Source organism: Zonotrichia leucophrys, chromosome 4 (genome assembly GCF_028769735.1).
Source record: "Zonotrichia leucophrys gambelii isolate GWCS_2022_RI chromosome 4, RI_Zleu_2.0, whole genome shotgun sequence".
NCBI lineage: Eukaryota > Metazoa > Chordata > Aves > Passeriformes > Passerellidae > Zonotrichia > Zonotrichia leucophrys.
The window spans coordinates 37,567,575-37,587,614 of NC_088173.1; the positions used below are offsets into that span (position 1 = coordinate 37,567,575).

General features: G+C 41.3%; 2 protein-coding genes across 2 annotated transcripts in view; one reads left to right on the forward strand and one right to left on the reverse strand.

The window, feature by feature from the left end:
- The window catches only part of ARHGAP24 (Rho GTPase activating protein 24), a 246,647-nt gene that overhangs the window by 14,883 nt on the left and 211,724 nt on the right, over nt 1–20,040 (forward strand). The window lies entirely within an intron of this gene.
- Nucleotides 16,664–18,607, reverse strand: PRPF31 (pre-mRNA processing factor 31). Its single transcript, XM_064712307.1, is given in 8 exon segments — nt 16,664–16,836; nt 16,839–16,928; nt 17,008–17,403; nt 17,406–17,551; nt 17,553–17,682; nt 17,685–17,773; nt 17,775–17,983; nt 18,476–18,607. Coding segments are annotated over 8 exon segments (1,365 nt in total).

Consider the following 20,040-nt stretch of genomic DNA (forward strand, 5'->3'; position numbering starts at 1 on the left):
CGAACTCATGAATTTTTCCATCAGAATGATATATCTGCTTCCACTGGAGTGGTCAGGTGCTCTAATAAATTTTCATCTCTACAAGGACGGAGTTAGAAAGCCACTACATTATTGCCTCATTTGGAAAAGCAGCTGAGGAACAAAAAATAACATGGAGTGTTTTCATACTCTTTCATAGTGATTTGGGTTGTAAGGGACCATAACGATCTCATTCCTGCACATTTAGTGGTGAATGAAAGGAATAATAGGCAGTCCTCAAGGATGTGCTTGATTTCTCCTGCAGGATCCATGGATCCTGTGCTAGTAGCTAAGCTGAACTACAGTCAGAAGGGAAAGGAGAAAGTGTTATTCATGAGAAGGACTTAGGGCTGCTTACTGCTGGGGGCAGGTGAGTCAGATGATTTTGGCAATTCAAGTGTTTGCAAAGAGAACAGACAAGAAAGAGTATATTTTAGGAGGGAACAGTCACAGAGTTCAAGTTCCTGCTAGGACAAGTTTGTATTGTTCTGTTAATATAAATCTTTCTTTAAGAGGTCTTGAGAATGCAGGCAGGCGAAAATGTTGACACCTTAGGATATTTGCCCAGGGTTTTTTCCTCAGAGGTTCTACCTTATGATACTGCTCCTGATAAGGGAAAATCTTTCAAAGTGGAAAATGACCTTCTGTTAAACCAACTCTGACTTTTGTTATTCACTCAGTTCTGTGTTGCAGGGTTTAGTATTTTAGAAAGTTCTTTCGGGAAGATCAACTGTACTACTTATGTAAGCTTTCTTTTGTCCTGTTAGCTATTCCTTCTGCTTGGAGGAACATGTCATTTTCTCACTAAGTGCTGTCAGGGACACACTTCAAGGGCTGCATTGTTCATAAAGGAGTTTAATCAGTTTGGAACAAGACCACTATGAGGCAGGATTATATCCAACAGGAAGAGTAGCAAAAGAAGTGTCTTGTGTGTGTGTTCACAGCAATGCTCTGTGTGTCAGTTTTGCTGTTGGTATAATTGTGTGTGGGACAGGGCTCCAGAGATGTGAGTTAGTTTGACACTCTCATAGCTTAGGGGAGATTATTTTCCATGGAAATAATGCTTCAAACCTAAGGTTTTTCCTTTCAGCATAGTCAGGAAAGGAACCTTCTCAGGTGGTTGGTACATATGAAGCATTTCTCTGAGACTGTGTGGTCAGGTTAGAGTGCCAGCTCTGCTACTGCCCAGCCATGTCACAGACATGTTTTATGGAAAACCCTTTCCTTAGGATTTTTTTCTCCTGTGAGGCCTCAGGAACAAACTGTCAACAATGGTTATCTGCTGCTGTGGAATGCAACAGGTGGATCTGTGATTGGTCTCATGTGGTTGTTTCTAATTAATGACCAATCACAGTCCAGCTGTCTGGACTGTCTCCATCAGTCACAAGACACTGTTATCATTCTTTTTCTATTCTTAGGATTTCATCAGAAGGCTAGCTTTCTTCAATTCTTTTAGTATAGTTTTAATGTAATATATATAATAAAATAATAAATCAAGCCTTCTGGACATGGAGTCAGATCCTCGTCTCTTCCCTCATCCCAAGACCCCTGTGAACACGGTCACACAGCCACACCACACAAAGGAAGTTGTGGGCCAGGCCTGTCTCAGCTCTGCTACCTGGAAAACAGGGAGAGCCACTGCTCCACTGCCTGCCTTCTCTAATTCTCTCTGCCCTGGTCCCCCCATGCAGGGAGGAGGAGGAGGAGAGGGCCTTCAGCCCCTCTGGGAATGCTAGGGGAGTGAGTGAGCAGCTGTGTCCCACTCAGCTGCCAGCTTGGGTAAAACCACAACACTTCCACATCTGTGGGGAAGAAAATGGCATAAATAGGAGCAAGAAAAAGAATTTTTTCTTCAGTCCCTCAAATGTTGTTGTCACAATCCTCACCTGAAAGTGCCATCTGTGGAAATATGCACATCTGTGCTCAGGTTAAGGTTCTGGCCCATGTAAAGTAAAGGTTATCACTAATTCTCTTTTGTCCTGAGGAGAAGCCTTATCCTGGAAACAGGAGAGTACACATTTTTCTGTGCAGCAGGCTACATCCACTTGTGGAGACAATAAAGGCTTTGCTGTGGTGCTAAAGCAAATCTGAAGTTTCAAATTATTTCCTTTCAGAGTTGGTATCTATTATTCATCTGAGTGCAGCAGTTCTGAAATCAGAGATCTGCTCAGGGAGCTCCTGGCTTTGACTCAAGAAATAATAAAAGAGTGGAAGAATAAAAAGAATGGTTTCTGCAATATATGGAGCTATGGCACTTTGAGATGCTTCAGTAGACTTCTGTATCTTGAGTGCAGCCTTTTATGTTACCTCTGGCTGCACCCACTTATCTGCAGCCTCTCCCTCTTTGTCCTGGTTTGCTATTCTTCCCTTTGAAAGAACTTATATATATATATTTTTTTTTCCCCTGTATGAATTGTCTGGAATCCACTTCAAGGGCTTATTGATCTTGATGGAGTTTACTTGCTTTGGAACAAGCCTCTGATGAGGCATGATCTTAAGGTGCTTCCTACACTTTATGGTCTATAGATCACATTCTTTAATTGGCTTCCTCTGTAAACTTGCTGTGGCCAGGTTTTCCCCAGTCTCAGCTTGCTCCTACACCTCCAGTGAAGTGTGAGGATGCAGTGAACCCCATCTCTGTCAAAGGAGAGCAAGGCTTGTTTTAAAAGGAGTTGTGCCAAGTTCCCCAAGATGTGTCAGTTTTGGCAACTATGCAAAAATGCCTCTTGCCTCTCAGTGCTGTGCCAGTACTAAGCTCAAGTTTAAGCTTTTTTTTTTTTTCTGCTAAAGAATATAGAAAGACAAGTTCCTTCTCATCTATTGCTTCTTAGTGAATTTTCCAGAGATTCTTCTAACTTCACAATTAAGAGAAAGCTATCAGAGATTTAAAGAAATGTGACATGCAGTGGCAGATCCCAAACTTGGAGTCATGCAATTTCTTGTTAGAAGGAAAACAGGTTTTGCAGTAAATATTGAGAGGCCAGAACATCCCAAATGGAAACCTCAGAGCTGCAGTTCCAAGTTGTGCTTTGGCTGGGCTGTGGCAGGACCTTTGTGCCAAGGGGTGGGCAGAGAGGGCAATGGAGCAGCTGAAGACAATTTCACAGCACAGGGCTGAGTGAGAACAGTGTGGCCCCTTGGGAAGAGCTCTGTGGCTGCTTTGCTCACAGTGAGCGTGCATTTTGTATGTTCAATGTTGGTATTAAGCTTCTCTTTGAAGATAGAATCAAATAATAGATGTGTATTGTCACCAATACATTTTCATAAAAATCCTTTCTTTAGGATTTTTCTCCCTTCTGAGAAGCTGTGGCCTCAGCAACAAAATGTAAGCAATGGTTACCTGCTGCTGTGGAATGCAACAGGTGGATCTGTGATTGGTCTCCTGTGGATGTTTGGATTTAGTGACCACTCCCAGCAGAGCTGGGTCTCACTCTCTGCTGAGACATAGACCTTTGTTATTCATTCCTTTTCTATTCTTAGCTTAGCTAGCTTCTGAGAACTTTTCCTTCTATTCCTTTTAGCATAGTAATAATGTAATATATATAATAAAATAATAAATCAACCCTTCTGAACATGAGGTCAACATTCTCGTCTCTGTCTCACCCTGAAGACCCTTGTGACCACTGTGACAGTGGATGATAAACTGGTGGTTTACAGATAGCTAAGCAGGAGGTAATAACAATATTATTCTGTGTCAGTATTTCCATGGCCTTGCTATTTTCGGTGTTGATGAGCAGTCTGCTAAGCTGGGTCCTCATTTCAGTTTTACAATTGATAACAGTTACTTGGGATATTTTATGAATCAGAATTTCCTTACACCAATACAAAAGATGCATGTATAGCAGTGAAGCACAGATAACTATGGGCATGCTGACTAACCTTGTAACAATTCCATCAGAACTGAAGAACCTACTTACACTTTTGTTCTTTGGGGTAACAAAGTTTGCCTCTTTAAGGTGAAAACAATCAGTTCTCTGTGGTTTGCAGGGGATGACTCACTGGTGACAAGTGAAGAAGGCATGTGCAAATGTGTGCTCTGCTGTGTGGCACTGCTGTGATCCTATCTGACATGTGATGTGCCCAAGTGGCACATGCTGCATGGAAAAAGCTGGTGCTGTCAGAGATGAGCTCATCCTTTTCTTTCACATCTTGGTGATGAGAGAGAATATTCTGTGTCTTTTCTCATCTGCAGCTTTTCTTTCCTTCCATCACTTTACAAATTGAAGAAGACTAGCAGATACCTGAAAAATGTCTTTTCAATATCTGTGCTTCCTAAATACTTGAGTTTTTACTGTTTACTTTTTCACTGTTCAATTGGAATTGAATAATTTCTATACCATTCTTAAAATTCAATTTCTCTGGTAAACCAGAACTGAGCTTTGAGGAGAAACTTTGATGTTAGCCTACAACTCCCTGAAAGGAGGCTGCAGCAAGGTGGGACTCAGTCATTTTTCCTGGGTAACAAGTGACAGGATGAGAGGAAGTGGCCTCAAGCTGCACCAGAGGGGGCTTAGATCAGATATTGGGAAAAATGTCTTTGCTGAAAGGGTGGTCAGGCATTGGAACAGGCTGCCCAGAGAGTTTTAGACATTTATGTTGATGTTGTAGCTAGAAAGATGCAAGTTATTAACTGCACTTTTTACAGTAAATCACAGCTGACTTCACAGTTAAATTTGAGATTATTTCGTTGATGAAAAATGCAGCTATTGTCTAGTTCGCATAGCAAGGGGCAAGTGTTTAGTGCCTTCTTGTTTTTCACACAGCAGGATGTCAAGTTACATGAAAGCTGGCCAGTGAGAGGCTGCAAGTCCCATTGAGCTCTGAGAGGTTTCATGTGTGCCTTTCATGAATGGCAGTGAGAGATCCAGCACAATGCTGCAATTCCACATGGGGTGGTGCTCACAGGGGTCCCAGGATGAGGGAGAGATGAGAATTTTGACTCCACGTTTCAGAAGGCTGATTTTTCATCTTATGATATGTATTATATTAAAAGAAAATTATATATTAAAACTATACTAGAATAATAGAGGACAGGATTTCATCAGAAGGCTTGAAAGGAATAGAAAGGAATGATAATAAAACCTTGTGACTGCTCACAGCCTTGACACACATGGCTGTCATTGGTCATCAAGTAAAAACAACTCACATGGAGCAATCAAAGATGCACCTGTTGCATTCCACAGCAGCAGATAATGATTATTTTTCTTTTCCTCTGAAAATAATTATTGCTTTTCTTTTCTGCTGAGAAGCTTCTCAGGAGAAAAAAATCCTAGCAAAGAATTTTTCAGAAAATGTCTGTGACATTTCACCCTTTTTATTTTAGATTAAATTAAAAAGATATGTGTTTGTAAATTCTTCTGCTGGGCCCTTGCAGAAGAGAGAGCAAACACTACTAAACAGGTTTATCTGTCGCCAATCAAAAACCTCCATCAAGTGCTGATGTGGAATGATCAAGGAAATTCTTCACCTGTAGAACATGAAATTCTATCATACCACTAAAACAAGCTTACAATATAAGAAAATGCAAAAACAATGCAAAGAAAGTTCATTGCTTCAAGTCCAAACAGCTGAGTTTCAGGAGAAAGTTCATGGACTGGAGATGTTTGTCATTGGCATCTCTGGAAGTCCCTTTTGGTCCTGAAACAGGCTTGCAGAATCCTGAAACAAAGAACTGCTAAAGAAAATCCATCAACAATTATCAAAAATCCATTGAGAGTTATCAAACAATTTTGAGAAGATTTCTGGAATGCCCTGGCCACAGCCCTTAATTGAACCATTTGGGCTGAGGCTAATTTTTGGCTTTTCAATGCTTTTGAGCTGCTAACTCTATCAACTCTTTTGTTTTTTGGGTTTTTTTTCAGAAAATATGTCCATGACATACACTTTTCTTGCAGTGGGCGAGTCAGTGGGGGGAGGACTGTTCTGTTTTGCCCATAATCAATTCTTAGGTTTTTACAAATGCATGAAGTATGAGAAAAGCATGGATTTAGTGTGGTGGATACTCAGCTACACCTTCATCTCCTTAGTGCCTGTGCAATGGTCACAGCAGCAGGAGGAAATGCCAAGAAGCAGAACTCCACGGCATCTAGAATGTCCTTAAAGCCCCAGCGTGGCCAGAGGGTCTCTGTTAAGTCTTTCACCTACATGGAAAATGAGTTATCATAGCAGTCAGGTGTTGGAAGTGCAGAATCACAACTGAGCTGTCTTCAGGGGAAGTGCAACTGTTGTGTGTCTGACATTTATTGAGATTTCCCCAGTATGCGTCTTTATTCATCCTCTAATTAATCATGTGTTCAGGTAGACACGTGGAATGTGAGGGACCTTTGTGCTAAGGCATCAAAACTGCACATTTGCTTTGCACAAAGCAGTACATTCATTTTACACAGCTTTAAATTCTCTCGGGGAGGATTTTTGCCCCATGTTAATATTTATTCAATACTCCTGTGAGAAAGTGATCAGTAGCTTTGGGGGGCTGAGGCCTTTGTACTTAAACAGGGTCACACAGAGGAGCAAAGGATGTAGATTGAGAAGTGAAAGACTTAGTTCTAGAAAACAGTATGTGAAATAATAGCTTTAAATATATTTTGAAGAGTGCATGAGAAGCAAGAGCAAATCTTTTGTGCATGCTGAAATAAATGGAGCTGGTTATGGCCTTCTGCTCTAATATTTGGACTGGTAAGAAGGCATTATAATCAAGTGAATATTTTTAGATTACGAGTTTGAAGTACTTTTAGAATTGCAATAAATCATTTAAATGGAAGTCTTTGCATATTAACTGCAATATATGACTGGTTTGGAGTGTGAGGACTGCTGAAATGCAAGAGTGTCATAAAGTTCAAGTGTGGAATTTTTGTGAGGACAGAAGCCTCTCTCTTCATAGTTAGAAAACAGGTTAAAAAAACCCTGCTCTGAACAGTTTAAAGACAAAAATGAATTTGGAGTATACCTACAGCTAAAAATGCAGTTTTACTCAGTACAGCAATTTATGACTTTATTAGGTGACAATTTTATTCTCTTTGATGCTTTGAAAATTTTCTTAACATTGTAATATTACCAGGCTTGTTTGCTAGAAGAAATCAATTTTAATTGGCAAAGACCCAGCTGTATCCTGTGGGCCTTCTCCCTGGTGGAGACTGTGTAGATTGTTGTGTGTAGCTGCAGAGTGACACATCAGTTATTAACCTCTGAGAAATGGGGTTAGGATAAGGGAGAGGCTGGCATGCTGTCTTTAGGGACACAAGGAGTGCTGCTGGAATAACAGGATCTTGTTTTCTCTGTGGATATTGTGAAAAGAGACCTTCAGCTGCTCTGCTCCTTTTGAAAAACAAATTAAATTTATCATGGGAGGAACTTTGGGACAGACAGCCCTTGAAGTGAAATACTGGGTTTATTCATAGAAGAGCTGTAATGTGGACAATAGAGGTGTGGGTTTCTTAAGACCAATAAGTAAAAGCTGTGATTTTTTTTTTTAAGGCTAGTTCCAGAGTATCATAGAATCACTTAGGCTGGGGAAGACCTTGTAGATCATAGCTCACATCAGGCCATTGTTATAAAAGAAACATCTTGGTTTGAAACAAAAATTTTTCTATTTTAAATTAAAATGCAATGCAGCTTCTCACCAGAAATAATGCTTATGATCCGGTGCTGCAAGATGTAAAGTGAAAAACAAATAAGATAAATTGATGACAAAATAAAATAAAAATTATATAACATGGGAGGACTGCAAAACCAGAAGGGTACTCTAAAATGCAGCATAAACAAGTTTAGTTTCCATTTTTGCTGCTAATTGAACTTTCTTTTTTTGGGAATGATCAGTCCCCTTAAGGTATACTTATCATGGAAATTCCATTACTGCTTTTAATAGCAGAAATTCATATGGATGTATAAAAGAATCTATTGCTATACCAAGAAAAACTTTCAATTTAGCTTGACTCTAAGTTTTTGTCATCATAGGGGAGCAATAATTGCCTCTGAACCTGAACAAAAGACTTTTGTCTCCTGCTCTGAACAAGGTTAGAGTGAGCATGTGCTGGCAATCCCTTTGAATTTCTTCTCTAAAAAGAAGAGAGGGTGGAGTAGCTTTATAAATACAAGTTGACTAGAAACAGTGTGTGTGTTAGTACCACAAAACTGTCTTGTGATAGTTCTAGCTGAGATGTCTCTCCATGTTTTAAATGACTAGACTTTCATGGAATGTTTCTGTGTTAAATGCAGCTTTTCAGTGCATATTGTTTTCCCACCAGTTTTTTTTCTGCTGGATCAAAAGTAGATCAAAGGGAAGATTTCTGGGGAGAAATAACATGGAAATTTAAGACAGTAGGGCAAGGAACAGAAAAAAGAGAAGGACTGGGAACTGCCTTGGGGATGATGTCTGGACAGCAAGCTGTAGCAAATAGTTTGGGGTTGGAAGTGAATGTGAAGAATGGGGACCATGGTATTTTTGTCTTCCAGCCACTCCAGCCTGCAGAAGAGCAGGGATTTTGGTGTACAGTACAGCAACCCCAAGGAGCAATCAAAGTGGCTCCAGGCAGAAGCAGGACTGGAGATGCAAAAACTGCCTCTCCATGGGCTCCCCTTGCTGATACTGCTGTGGGTGAGAGCTTGGCACAGAGCAGCAAGGAGAGCCACATCTCTGAGGTTCTGTGTGACAGTCAATATTCCTCAATATTCCTCACAGCAGAGAAAATAGCTTGGGTTGTCCTTGGGGCAAAATGAGAGACAACTCCAGATGCCTTGCAGCTCATTCTGTGCAACGACTGAGAGCCAGAAAACAAAGCTTTCTGCTACACCAGAGCCCTGGATATTTAGCTGATGAAGTCAATTCTACAGCTGAAGCTTTAGCAAATTAGCACTTGGAAATGTTTTTTATGCACCTAAAGGTGGAATATAATTTCCCTGCTGGAAGTGGACAACAGGAGGAAAAAAAAGGCTTGCAAGATTATCAGCAATATAGTAATTGCTTCAGTTGTCTGCTTTGGGGTGCAGGACACTGACAGGTGAATTGCAGGCATCCTCTGAATGTGCAGATTCTGACTCGGTCTGAAAGAACTTGTCACTTTAATAGTTTGTGCTAGTAATGGGTATCGGCATAAATGACATGGATTAGTTTAACAAATGATAGTCTGGCCTAAGGAAGGTGGTCTTCTATGAATTTTTAAATTATATCTGAACATTTTTAGCGGCAATGTTAAGGGTAAATTGCATTTCAGTCAAGTGCATGTGAGTATTTTCACATTGCTCTTTGGCATGATGCTTTGGTGTTGGGCTGAGGGTCCAAACTATGAGACTCAAAATCTGGATTTCATATCCTGCATTTCAGGGGCACTGAAGTCTGAGACTTGGCTGTTCAGCAAATAGCAGACACCAACTTCTCCTTTAATCATTCTTGAAATGGCATTCATATTTCTGTCCAGTTTAATTTTTTGGCCCTGACTTTTCCTTCACACTGATACTTTTGATGTCTGTTAACTCCAGCAAGTCAAATGTGAGCCATCTAAGAGTGAGGGCCAAGGGCACTGTGTTGCACAGCTGTCTGGACTGAAGGGAAGTCACTTAAAATCCCAGTGGGAATGTGGTCTCAGTTCAGTGGTTCCACCCAGCAGTTCACATATGAAAGCTGGTCTTACTTGCTTTCAAGTGGAGGGACAGGGTAGGGAAGAAGGAAATAAATGTGTTATCTAAAAATTAGCTTGGCTTTTAAACTTTTAATCTTCAAGCTACACTGCAGAAAAGGCAGAATCTCCAGTAATGAATTTCACAAGTACAGTTCATCCTTCTGTCTTAGTTACTTAATTGGCTTTCATTGACTTGTTTCCTGAATCCTTGCTGGCTGCTGCTCTGAGATCCATAGAAATGTCCATTCTTTCCAAGTCAGATTCAGGGTCGAAGTTTAGATAAAGGCAGAACTTTTAATGCAGGTAGGTCCTGTAGGCTGTATTTGCTCTGTATTCAAGCAAGTGCACTGTTAAAATCCTAGATTTGCTGAAATAAAGAAGCAATTTTGGTATTACAGATACCCAATTAAGGAAATAGTAAAAGTATTTCTTGTATTTGCTGGGAGTATACTAACAAAGGCAGGAATGATGAATCTGACTCCATGTTCTCAAAAGGTTAATTTATTACTTTATAATACTATATTATATTAAAGAATACCATACTAAAGAATACAGAAAAGATACTTATTGAATGCTAAAAAGCCAATAATGAAAACTTGTGACTCTTTCCAGAGTCCCAAAGCAGCTTGGCCCCAATTGGCCAAAGAGTCAAACAACTCACGCCAGAATCCAATGAAACAATCACATGTTGGATAAACAATCTCCAAACACATTCCACATGTGAGCACAACACAGGAGAAGCAAATGAGATAAGAATTGTTTTCCTTTTCTCTGAGGTGTCTCAGCTTCCCAGGAGAGACATCCTGGACGAAGGGATTTTTATAGAGAATGTGAATGCCACAAGTATTGAAGGGGTATGATCAAGGGAGTAATGTTTTCTTTGAAAATAGACAAAGAAATGTGCTCTGAAGTAGGGATTACTAATTAATTTAGAAGCAGAAACTACTCAGCTCAGCAGGGCAGAGAGAAGGAAGTTTGTTAGGAGTTGCTAAGAGCATCAAGCTTAGGTTATTTAGGTAGCTACCTGTCCTACACTGTCATAACATCCACAGGAAAACCCTAACATAGTTAGGTGCTTTAATGGAGCTGATATCTAATCCTTGGATCCTATCGTGTCCTTCCCTTTGCCAGAGCAGAAATGAGTATTAGTCAATGTTTTCTTGAGCTTATTGAGCCTAGTTTTAAACACACAGTGCAGGATTCTGTGTGAACTTACCTGCAGGCAGCATCTGGTAAGTATGTGAGAAGATGCTGTGAGTATTTTAGTCTTGCCATTCAATTAGAAAACAAGGCTTATCTTGTACTTCTCTGTATTAAGTCCTTTATATTTTCTTTTAATTTTTTTTAGTGGTATGGTAAAATAATTGTTCTTGCTGAATATGGGCACAGCTTAAACTGTTGGACTGTGCCCATTTAGTATTTTTTTTTTTAAAAAAAAAAGCTTTTACTGTCTTTTTTGAGGGAGGGTTTTGGATTTAGCAGTAGAGTAGGGAAGGTGCTACTTGAGCACAGCCATCTCAAGTTCGTCCTGTCTCCAGATCAGAGTAGTGGTTAGTTTTGTGGTGTCTAACTAAAGACTGTTCAGGTTTATTGTACAAAAAAGTTGGGAAAAAACCACAAACAAACAAACCCCCATTTCTGTTGCCTGGATAACCTGTGAGGCAGACTGCTCTTCCCTGGGAATTCACTAAGCTCACATTTGTTTCAAGGCTAAATCAGAATTTTGGAGCTTCCGCTGTTTTTGTACCTGCTGCTCAGTCTGTGTCTGTTTCTAGCACTTGTACATCCCTTTATCTTTGTACTAACTGAGTAAATTGTGCAGGTCTTGATAAGAGGCTGGAAGCGCTGCTCATTCTCCTGTACAAAGATTGTGGGAGCTGAGAATTTCAGAGGTTGAATCATCTCTTTTATTCAGATGGGTTTTTAATCTACAAGCTTCCTTACCAAGCTTTGCTTCAAATTTAAGAGTAACTGGTTTTTATTTAGGTAATTGAACTTTGGTTTTATGGGAGGGCCTCTGAGTAAAAGAAAATGTCATTATTTACAGGCATTAAAGGTGACAGAGGTAAATTGCTCTGCCTTACACTGGTGAAAGGGCAAAAGGCAACAGATAAGAAATCTTTCTCCTGTGAAAGTGGTCAAGAAGGATCAGAGGTTTCTCAAAGACTCTGAAATCTCCATTCTTGGGCTATTCAAACGCCATATTAACCTGGTCCCAGACAGTCTGTTGTAGATAACCTATGTGAAATAGGTGCATTGGATTATCTCCAGAGGTCTCTTCCAGCTCAGTCCTCTGCTGTTTGGAGCAGGCTCTAACCATTCCCTCTGTAAGCATCTATGTGAGATTGAAACCTTGCAATTTTGCTACAGCTAAAAGAAAAGGTTTTTATTCAGGTGTGAAAAAAAAAAAGGACTCTCAGAATGCTGCCTTTTTTTTGTAGAAACTCATAATTAATTTCATGTTCTGGGCTATAAAATGTGAGGAATTCTAGGCTTTATAGTATTATTTGTAAAAATAGGCTGATTTGCTAAGATTGTGTCTGCATGAAAAAGGCCATTAAGCACTTGTGATTTGCCACGGCCTGATTCATGACAGATTTAACTGATGTTCAGTTTTAGACTTGCATGTTTTCAGTATCTTCTTCACTGATAGTCCTATTAAAATATGTGCATAAAAGCAGGAGCAACACTCGATTTGATAAAAGCACCTTTTTATATGTATGACTTTTAAATGGCAACCTCTGCTAAAATCATACCAGCAAAGCTTTCTGTGGTGTTGATGCCTTTTTAACCTGAAAATTCCCCTCATGGACTTAAAATTTCCTTAATACTGGCTTGCAGCTTGCTTAACTTGATCTATCACTAGGCTTTAATTTCAGAGTTTAAAAATAGAGATGGATCTTTTGCTTCACTTGCAACATGTGTAGGTATGAGAGATAGTTTAAATTGTTTATGAGTGCTGGCAGGAGATGGTGTGTTGTAACAATGACTTTTGTCCTGAAGAAGATGAGTTGAGGAGCCTTAGTTTAGTTTACAGAAGCATCAAGTGTACACGAGTTTGCTGTGGTGTTGAATTTAAAATACACTGGAATTCCAATGACCTCAAAATAGAAGCCATTCTGTCATCTGCTGTGTGCCACTATTACTGGATGAGCACAACAGGGATGTTCCCACATCCTATAGACAGCTTTCCCTCTGTTCTGCCAGGGTTTGAGAACAGTGCAGGCAGAGAAATGAATGCTTTTCAGAGTTTGCAATTGTGTGCCTGCTGCATGCAATGGTGAGTGCAAGTCAGGGGTCTTTGTGTTGTTTTTAAATAACGGAGAAGGACAAGGTGATACTTGTACATCTCTAATGCTTCTCTGAGTGAGGTAGGGTGGAGGTTAAGGTTTGTATTTTTAACAGACTTCGTAAAATAATGCAATAAAGCAGTGTAAATAATGATTTGAATATTCTTTCTGTTAAGGGACAGAATTTGTAAGAATGTCAGTGTTGAGGGTTGACTTTGATTCTTGGCTTGGCAAAAGAAAGCACTTAGCTTTACAGAACACAGAGCAAGGCTGTCCGTTTCTACATCAATGCCTCTTGCTATGAGCTCTGCTTTGACAGAGAGCTTTTAATTAGCATAATGTTAATTGTAATTAATATAAACAATGTCTGACCATGGCAGGGTTCAGTTAAAGCTGCTCTGGCAGCATTGGCACAAAATTACCTGTTTCTCTTAGTTCGTGTTGTGACTTCATTGAAACCTTAAGGCTGGAAAAGACCTCCAGGATCAAGCACAACCTTTGACCAAAGACCACAGCACTGAGTGCCATATTCAGCTGTTTCTCGAAACACTCCACCACTCCCTGGGCAGCCCATTCCAGTGCTCAATCACCCTTTCAGTGAAAAAATTCTTCCTGATTTCCAACTTGAACCTCCCCTGGCCCAGCTTCAGAGCATTTCCTCTCACCCTGCTGCTGGTTGTCTTGGGGAAGACACCAACCCCCATTTTTCTACCACTTCCTTTCATGCAGTTGTAGAGACTGATAAGGTGTCCCCTGAGCCTTCTCTTCTCCAGGCTAAACAACCCCAGCCCCTTGAGCTTCTCTTCTTGTTCTCTAGACCCTTCCCTAGGTCCACTGCTCTTCTCTGAATTCACTCTGTTGTGGTTCTTTCAAAAATCTGTCTTCAAAACGTTATTTTTAAGCTTGTTGCCTTTGGTATTAAGTTGCTATGTTCAAGCTGAGTATTTGGGAACATTTTTTAGTAGCCAGCTGCCAGATAATGCAGAATGTCAAAAGTACTCTTCAGCTACTTTGCTTTTGCAAGTCAATGGACTGCTTTTTTTGGGAAATAGATGAACTTTACTTTTCTTAGGAAAGCAGCAAAAAACTGTCACAAACCTTGCTATAAGCAGTGGGAGAGGTATGTGTACACAGCCAAGTTATCATGATTTCCAAAAAAACCCTTGTGGAATGATTTATAAACATTTTTAAGAGGAACTCAGGACATGTAGAATTTTATTTTGAAATAAGCAGAAGTTAATATCATCAGAAAAATGTAATTCCTAATTGTGAGCAACTTCTGCATTGACTCCAAATTATAAACAGAAAGTGTGTATGCAAGGAAGCTGACTTTATGGCATGAGAGAGGTGGAACAAAATGCAAGTTAGGGGTAAGAGGAGAACTGGAACCAGCTGGGCATATTTACTGTTCTTCTGTTTGTTATAGCTACCTCATTCTGTTATTAATACTCTTCAAGGTATCTGGTCTGATGTTTCCAATGCCACAGATGTTGGGAGGAAACATGCAGCTGTTGAAGGCTTAGACTTGTGCAGAAGTTCCCCACAAAAGCAAACTGTAGAAAGCATCATGCTGTGCTTCAAAGGGTGTGATCTGGATTGATTTTCTGAAGGTTGACATTAAGTGTTTGTAGATCCATAAGATAAGACAGCAAGTGAAACAGGATCCCAGCTGTTGCAGCTGGTCTGTGTATTCCTAGGGCCTGCATAACAAAACCCACGAGGACTGGCAGTTGAAGGAGCTGGAAGAATGGTTTAAAAGAAATTTAGAATTACAGAATTTCCTTGTAAGCGGAGCCATTACACTTTTTTCACTAAATGCAACAATGACAGCTGTACTTAATGGGGTATAAAGGCATGTGTCTCTATAGGATAACTTCTATTTTACTGGTCTTTTGCTTCAGTGATATTTGAATTTTGTGATGGATACAGAAGTGTCTGGCATTGGCTGAAATGAATTAATCTGTTAGCTTTCTCGATTAGCTATTAGTTTTGATACAGAAGATAAAGTGTCTTTTGAGCTGATTATTAAAAAAAAGGCACTCAGAAAATTGGTAAATGCCTCTGGTTTTCTTAATCCATGATTGCAGAGTTGGTATTTACCATTATATTGCATAATTAGATAGAACATGGAATAATGCTAAGGGGGAAAGAAAACTTTGCAGGCCTTTTTAGATCTGATATTACCCACAATCTTTAAGTCAGTAATGATTGAGAAGCCTTTTCATGTTATGAAGGCTTGTTTAGCAGCTTGTGTCAGGCACAGGAGAAGATGTCAGAGGTGGTGTCTTTCAATGTTTTGTGGTGATACAGCAAAGCAGACACGAATTTGCTCCTTCTCTCAAATAACTCTTCCCAAGGTGCTGTTATGGAACATGTTTGTATTTCCACACCTTGCTTTAGAAGTTAAGGTCAGTATCTTGCACATCAGCCCTCTTCTGGGATTCAAGTGGGAGAGTTAAGGACACAGGGAGCCAGGTGGGCTCACTGGTGCAGAGTGTGTGAGCAGCTGCCTGCTCTGAGTGACAGAAAATAAACAGGGCCTGTGTTAACAAACCAAACACATGCAGGTGCTCCAGTATTGATGGCGCCATGGGTGATGGATTTCAAGGGGATGGAGAGGACTCTTAGGATTACAAGGAGACAATATATATATATTTTTTTGAGATATTAAAAAAAAACAACTTGAGAAATGAGACCTGTGTACTGCTTAATGTGATGTACTTTCCCAGGAACATATTTCTCATTTTAGGAAGCTGTACTAATATAAAGTTTGTCATCTGTAGTTCTAGATGGATTTTGAGGCTGTAATTCACAAACACAACATAATCCAGGCCCAGCTCTTAATCAGTTTCTGTTGGTTTAAGTTTCTTGCATAAGATTCAGACAATTGAATGCCCAGGAAAACCAACAGTTCTGCCTACAGTTATTTGCTCATTAAATGTACTACTTAGTGGCCAGGGTTTTGTTGTCTCCTTTTTGGGCTGATATTTTAGCCCTGATGTACTGTAAGGAGTAAAAAGTCAGGCTCCAGTAGTTCTAGCAGAGGACTTGCAGCAAGACCTGCTTCATTCTGGGCTGCAGTGCAGATGTTACCATGGTGACTTCTTAAATATCAAAGTACTGTGTGGGTGTGATGCCAATTGATTTTTTGCCTTTTTTTGTTTTATGTATTCTCTGCATTGCTTACACATATCTTTGTAACTCTGTAATCTATATATTTTTAATTTTTTTTTCCCTAAGACTCCCAAATTCTATTAAGGATTCCCCCAAAATCCATCCAGGACCATCCAAAATCCCTCCAGGACTCTCTGACTCCACCTCATGTGGTCACCAATTGTTGTGGTGTTGTGATGAGGGTCCCCAGGATGAGGTGAGAGATGAGAATTGACTCAGTTCTCAGATTTATTATATTATGATGTATTATATTAAAAGGAAAGATATACTAAAACTGTACTAAAGAAAGAGCAAGTCCACATCAGAAGGCTAGACAAGAATGATAATAAAAACTTGTGACTGATCAGAGAGTCTGACACAGCTGGACTGGGATTGGTCATTAAGTAAAACAATTCCTATGGAACCAATCAAAGATGCACCTGTTGGTAAGCAACCTCCAAACCACATTCCAAGCAACCAGATAATTATTGTTTACATTTTGTTTCTGAGGCTTCTCAGGAGAAAAATCCTGGCAAATAGATTTTTCATAAAATATCATGGTGGCACCCTCAACCCCCCTAAGATGCCTCAGCCACAAATTCCAATATTTAAAAAATTTGGTAAAGTGACACTGAGAGGGAATCCTTGGGTATTTGGGTGTCGCAGGGTGGGATTTGGAGATCCCAGTGGGGTTGGGGGAATGGGGATCCCATTTTTGTTCCCCTTGACCTTGACAAACTTGGCCATGCAGGAGAAATAGTTCTGTTGGCCTCAGCCACTTTCTTCCAAGCTGCCTGTAGGTTCACAATCTCCAACCTCTGCAGGAGGGTGAAGGCCATGCTTGAGGCCATGCCTTCATGTGGTCTTTGGTCAAAGGTGGTGCTTGATCCTGGAGGTCTTTTCCAGCCTTAAGGATTCAATGAAGTCCCAACATGAACTATGAGAAACAGAAATCCAGATTGTGGATTCTCCCCTGTGGATGACCCTCTGCTTCTGCAGGGTCCTCTGCAGGGCTTTCCTGATCTGGGCCTTGGTGGCCTCATGGACTAGGGTCTGGCCCATGCGGCCACCCCTGGCCTTGCCCAGGTGGCCCAGGCTGAACCTGAGCTCCCCCTGATAGATGTCCTCCTCCATCTCCCTAGAGCTCATCTTGTTGGCCTGTTTGTGGATCTAGGTCAGCCCCAAGTGTTCCTTCAACTTCCACTACAATTGGCCCTCCCCCTTCTCCCTCAGCCCATCCAGTGGTGCTGCCAATGGGTTCACTGGGATGGGTTCCTGCCACTTGTCCAACTTGTGCTCCATCCCCTCCCTCAGCTCATAGCCCACCTTCCTGCCCTGCTCTCATGGCAGGTGTCCCCCTGGCTGCATGTGGCTGCCACAAGCCGCGCTGCTCTCCTCAAATCTGGCATCAGGGCCCGGGCGATGCTGTGGTGGATGAAGCCGGTGTGGGGCAGGACAGAGGTGGAGGACAAGCCCTAGCAGCAGGGTGTTGCAGCTTGGACAGTGGGGTCAGGCCTCCTGCCACCCGCTGATCTTGGCAGCCATGGAGGCCGCGAGGATGAGGGAGAGGTTGGGACCAATGAGGGGCACACAGAACTCCACGTATTGTAGATGCACAGCTTGGCCCAGCCCAGTGCTGGTGCCATGTCATACGCATCCTCAATCCTACCCAGCTCCTCCTCTGACAGCTGTTGCCCCCCTTGCCACCATGCTGACCACCGTGATGGTGGCATTGATCAAGATCTGCTGCACGTTCTCATTCTTGCATTTATCCAGGGAATTCTCCAATTCCTTGATTGTTCAAATGTAATCCAGGGCATTGGGCACCAGTAACTCCAGCTCCAGGGACTGTTTGGAATATTTTTCTGGGCTGTGTGTGGATGAAATGGTTTCAGTTGCACATTCTGGCTGGAAAAAGTAATGCCTTGATTCTATAACACTAAAAATATTGTTGGAGGGCTTTTGATTTTCCTGCAGTTTCTGTGACACTAAGAAGGCACAGCCTTCCTAAACAGCCCACCACATGTTCTTTCCTTGAACTTGTTACTTTACCCCCAAGTTCAGGCTTGTATCGACTTTTGTCTGTTTTTCTTGTCTGAACCTGGAGCCAAGGTCTCTGGGCTCTGCAACAAACCTGTTGCCCAAAGGTTTGTTTAAGACTCTTTTCAAAGATGTTAACACACATATCTTCACCCATCAAATTGTTTGTAAAGACATTAGCTTTCCTCTCACTTCTGACTGCATCACCCCTTGTGCTCCCAATTTGTGGGGTTTGACAACTATGCTAATTTACCAAACATGTAAAACTGTGTGCACCTCTGTGAGGACATTTCTCCATAACTGCCTCTGGAGGCTTCCGACAAAGACCAGCTTCTATATTAGCTCCTAAACTAATATTACCTTGAAAGTGTGTGTTTTCATTTCTAGTTTGTAGAAGGCATCAGGTGCAGAAGCTTTCCCAGGAGAGATCTGGGAGACATTTGGTTCTATCCATTTGAGATACAGGCTCTGAGATGTATGACAGCTGGGCATCTTACTGAAAGCTGGTGGAATTAGGAGCTAAATGAGCTTTTGGAAAGTTAATTCATTAATAACACATTGTCTGAGTAGTTAATGCAAGTGGATTGAATAGTATGTGTAAGGGTGGCATGACTGGCCCTTAACTAAAATAGCCATGGGGAAAGGCAGTATTTATAGCCATGATCTAAGGGTTTCATTGTCCATTTGCCTCTGTATCCCAAATGATTCCTTGAAGACCTTCTGAAGACAGCTGTTGAGGGAAGGATGAATGTTTCCAGAGCTGTGCTATGCAAGAGATTCATAAGCTGCCTCAGCTGACTTCCAGTTAGTTCTCACTGTGGTCTCAAGCAGACTTGGCACAGGATATGGGTGGCTGATGGGAAAAGGCAGCACATCTGTCTGCTGCTGACTTTAACCCTTGAAGCTGTTTGTTTTTGGTGGAATATGAGACCCCTGGCACATCAAATCTGTGTTTGCTTTCCCAGAACACAGGGAAGCTGGCTCCCTGGCAATTGTTACGGTTTCATTAACATCTGAGATTTTTATGGGGCAGAACATTTGTGCCATTTTTGCTGCCACTTGATATCCTGGTGATGGGACTGAAAAAACCCTGATCTGTTTGTGTGTACACATGTCCTGTCCTAAACGGGGATTGCAAGGATTATTTCCTTCAATATGGAAACTGGCCACTAAGAAACACCTATCAAAAGGAGCACTGCTGTAAATGCTCTCTCAAATGCTCCACCTGTGCAGCTCTCTGGGGGTTCTCTCTAAAACAGGCAGAGCTGGTGTTGGAATAACACCCAGGCTCCTCCCTGGTCCTTCCAGAGGATTTACTGTAGTCTCCCCCCTAAACAGAGGTCAGACTAAGTGAAATCCACAAAAGGATTATTAATGCCACCTGCCAGGATAGAGCAGAAGAAAAGAACAGAGGAGTCAAAAGGGCACAAAATCCCCTCACATGAACTTGTCAGGCCCATGAATGAAACAGCTCAGCCTCCTGACCCTTCTCTGCCCAAGTGTAATGTTTTCAGTTGTTCCAGCTTCCTGGAATAGCTGCACGACACAGTGACCATAGAGATGACCTCTGTCTGGATTCCCAGAGGGCCCATAAAAAATGCAGACCCAGTGGGACATAGTTTATAGGACTTTTGGCTGGTGAGCTCATTAGGTGAAAAGCTGAAGGACTGGAGGTGGCTGCCGCCCACTGTTTGCTGGTCATTGTTCCACCCTTCATCTTCTGCCTGAAGATTTCCACATCAGATGCCATGGGAGCACTCTAAAACTCAGATTTTTTTTTTTGGCTTATGCAAAGTTTGAGCACTGTATGCTATGTATTGACAACTGCTGTATACCAGTTCAGGGACTTGTTTTTTTTGCTTGAGTTTCAGATCTGTTTGCTTGCAAGGGATAGAAATTCTGAAACAAAGAATATAAACTGATAC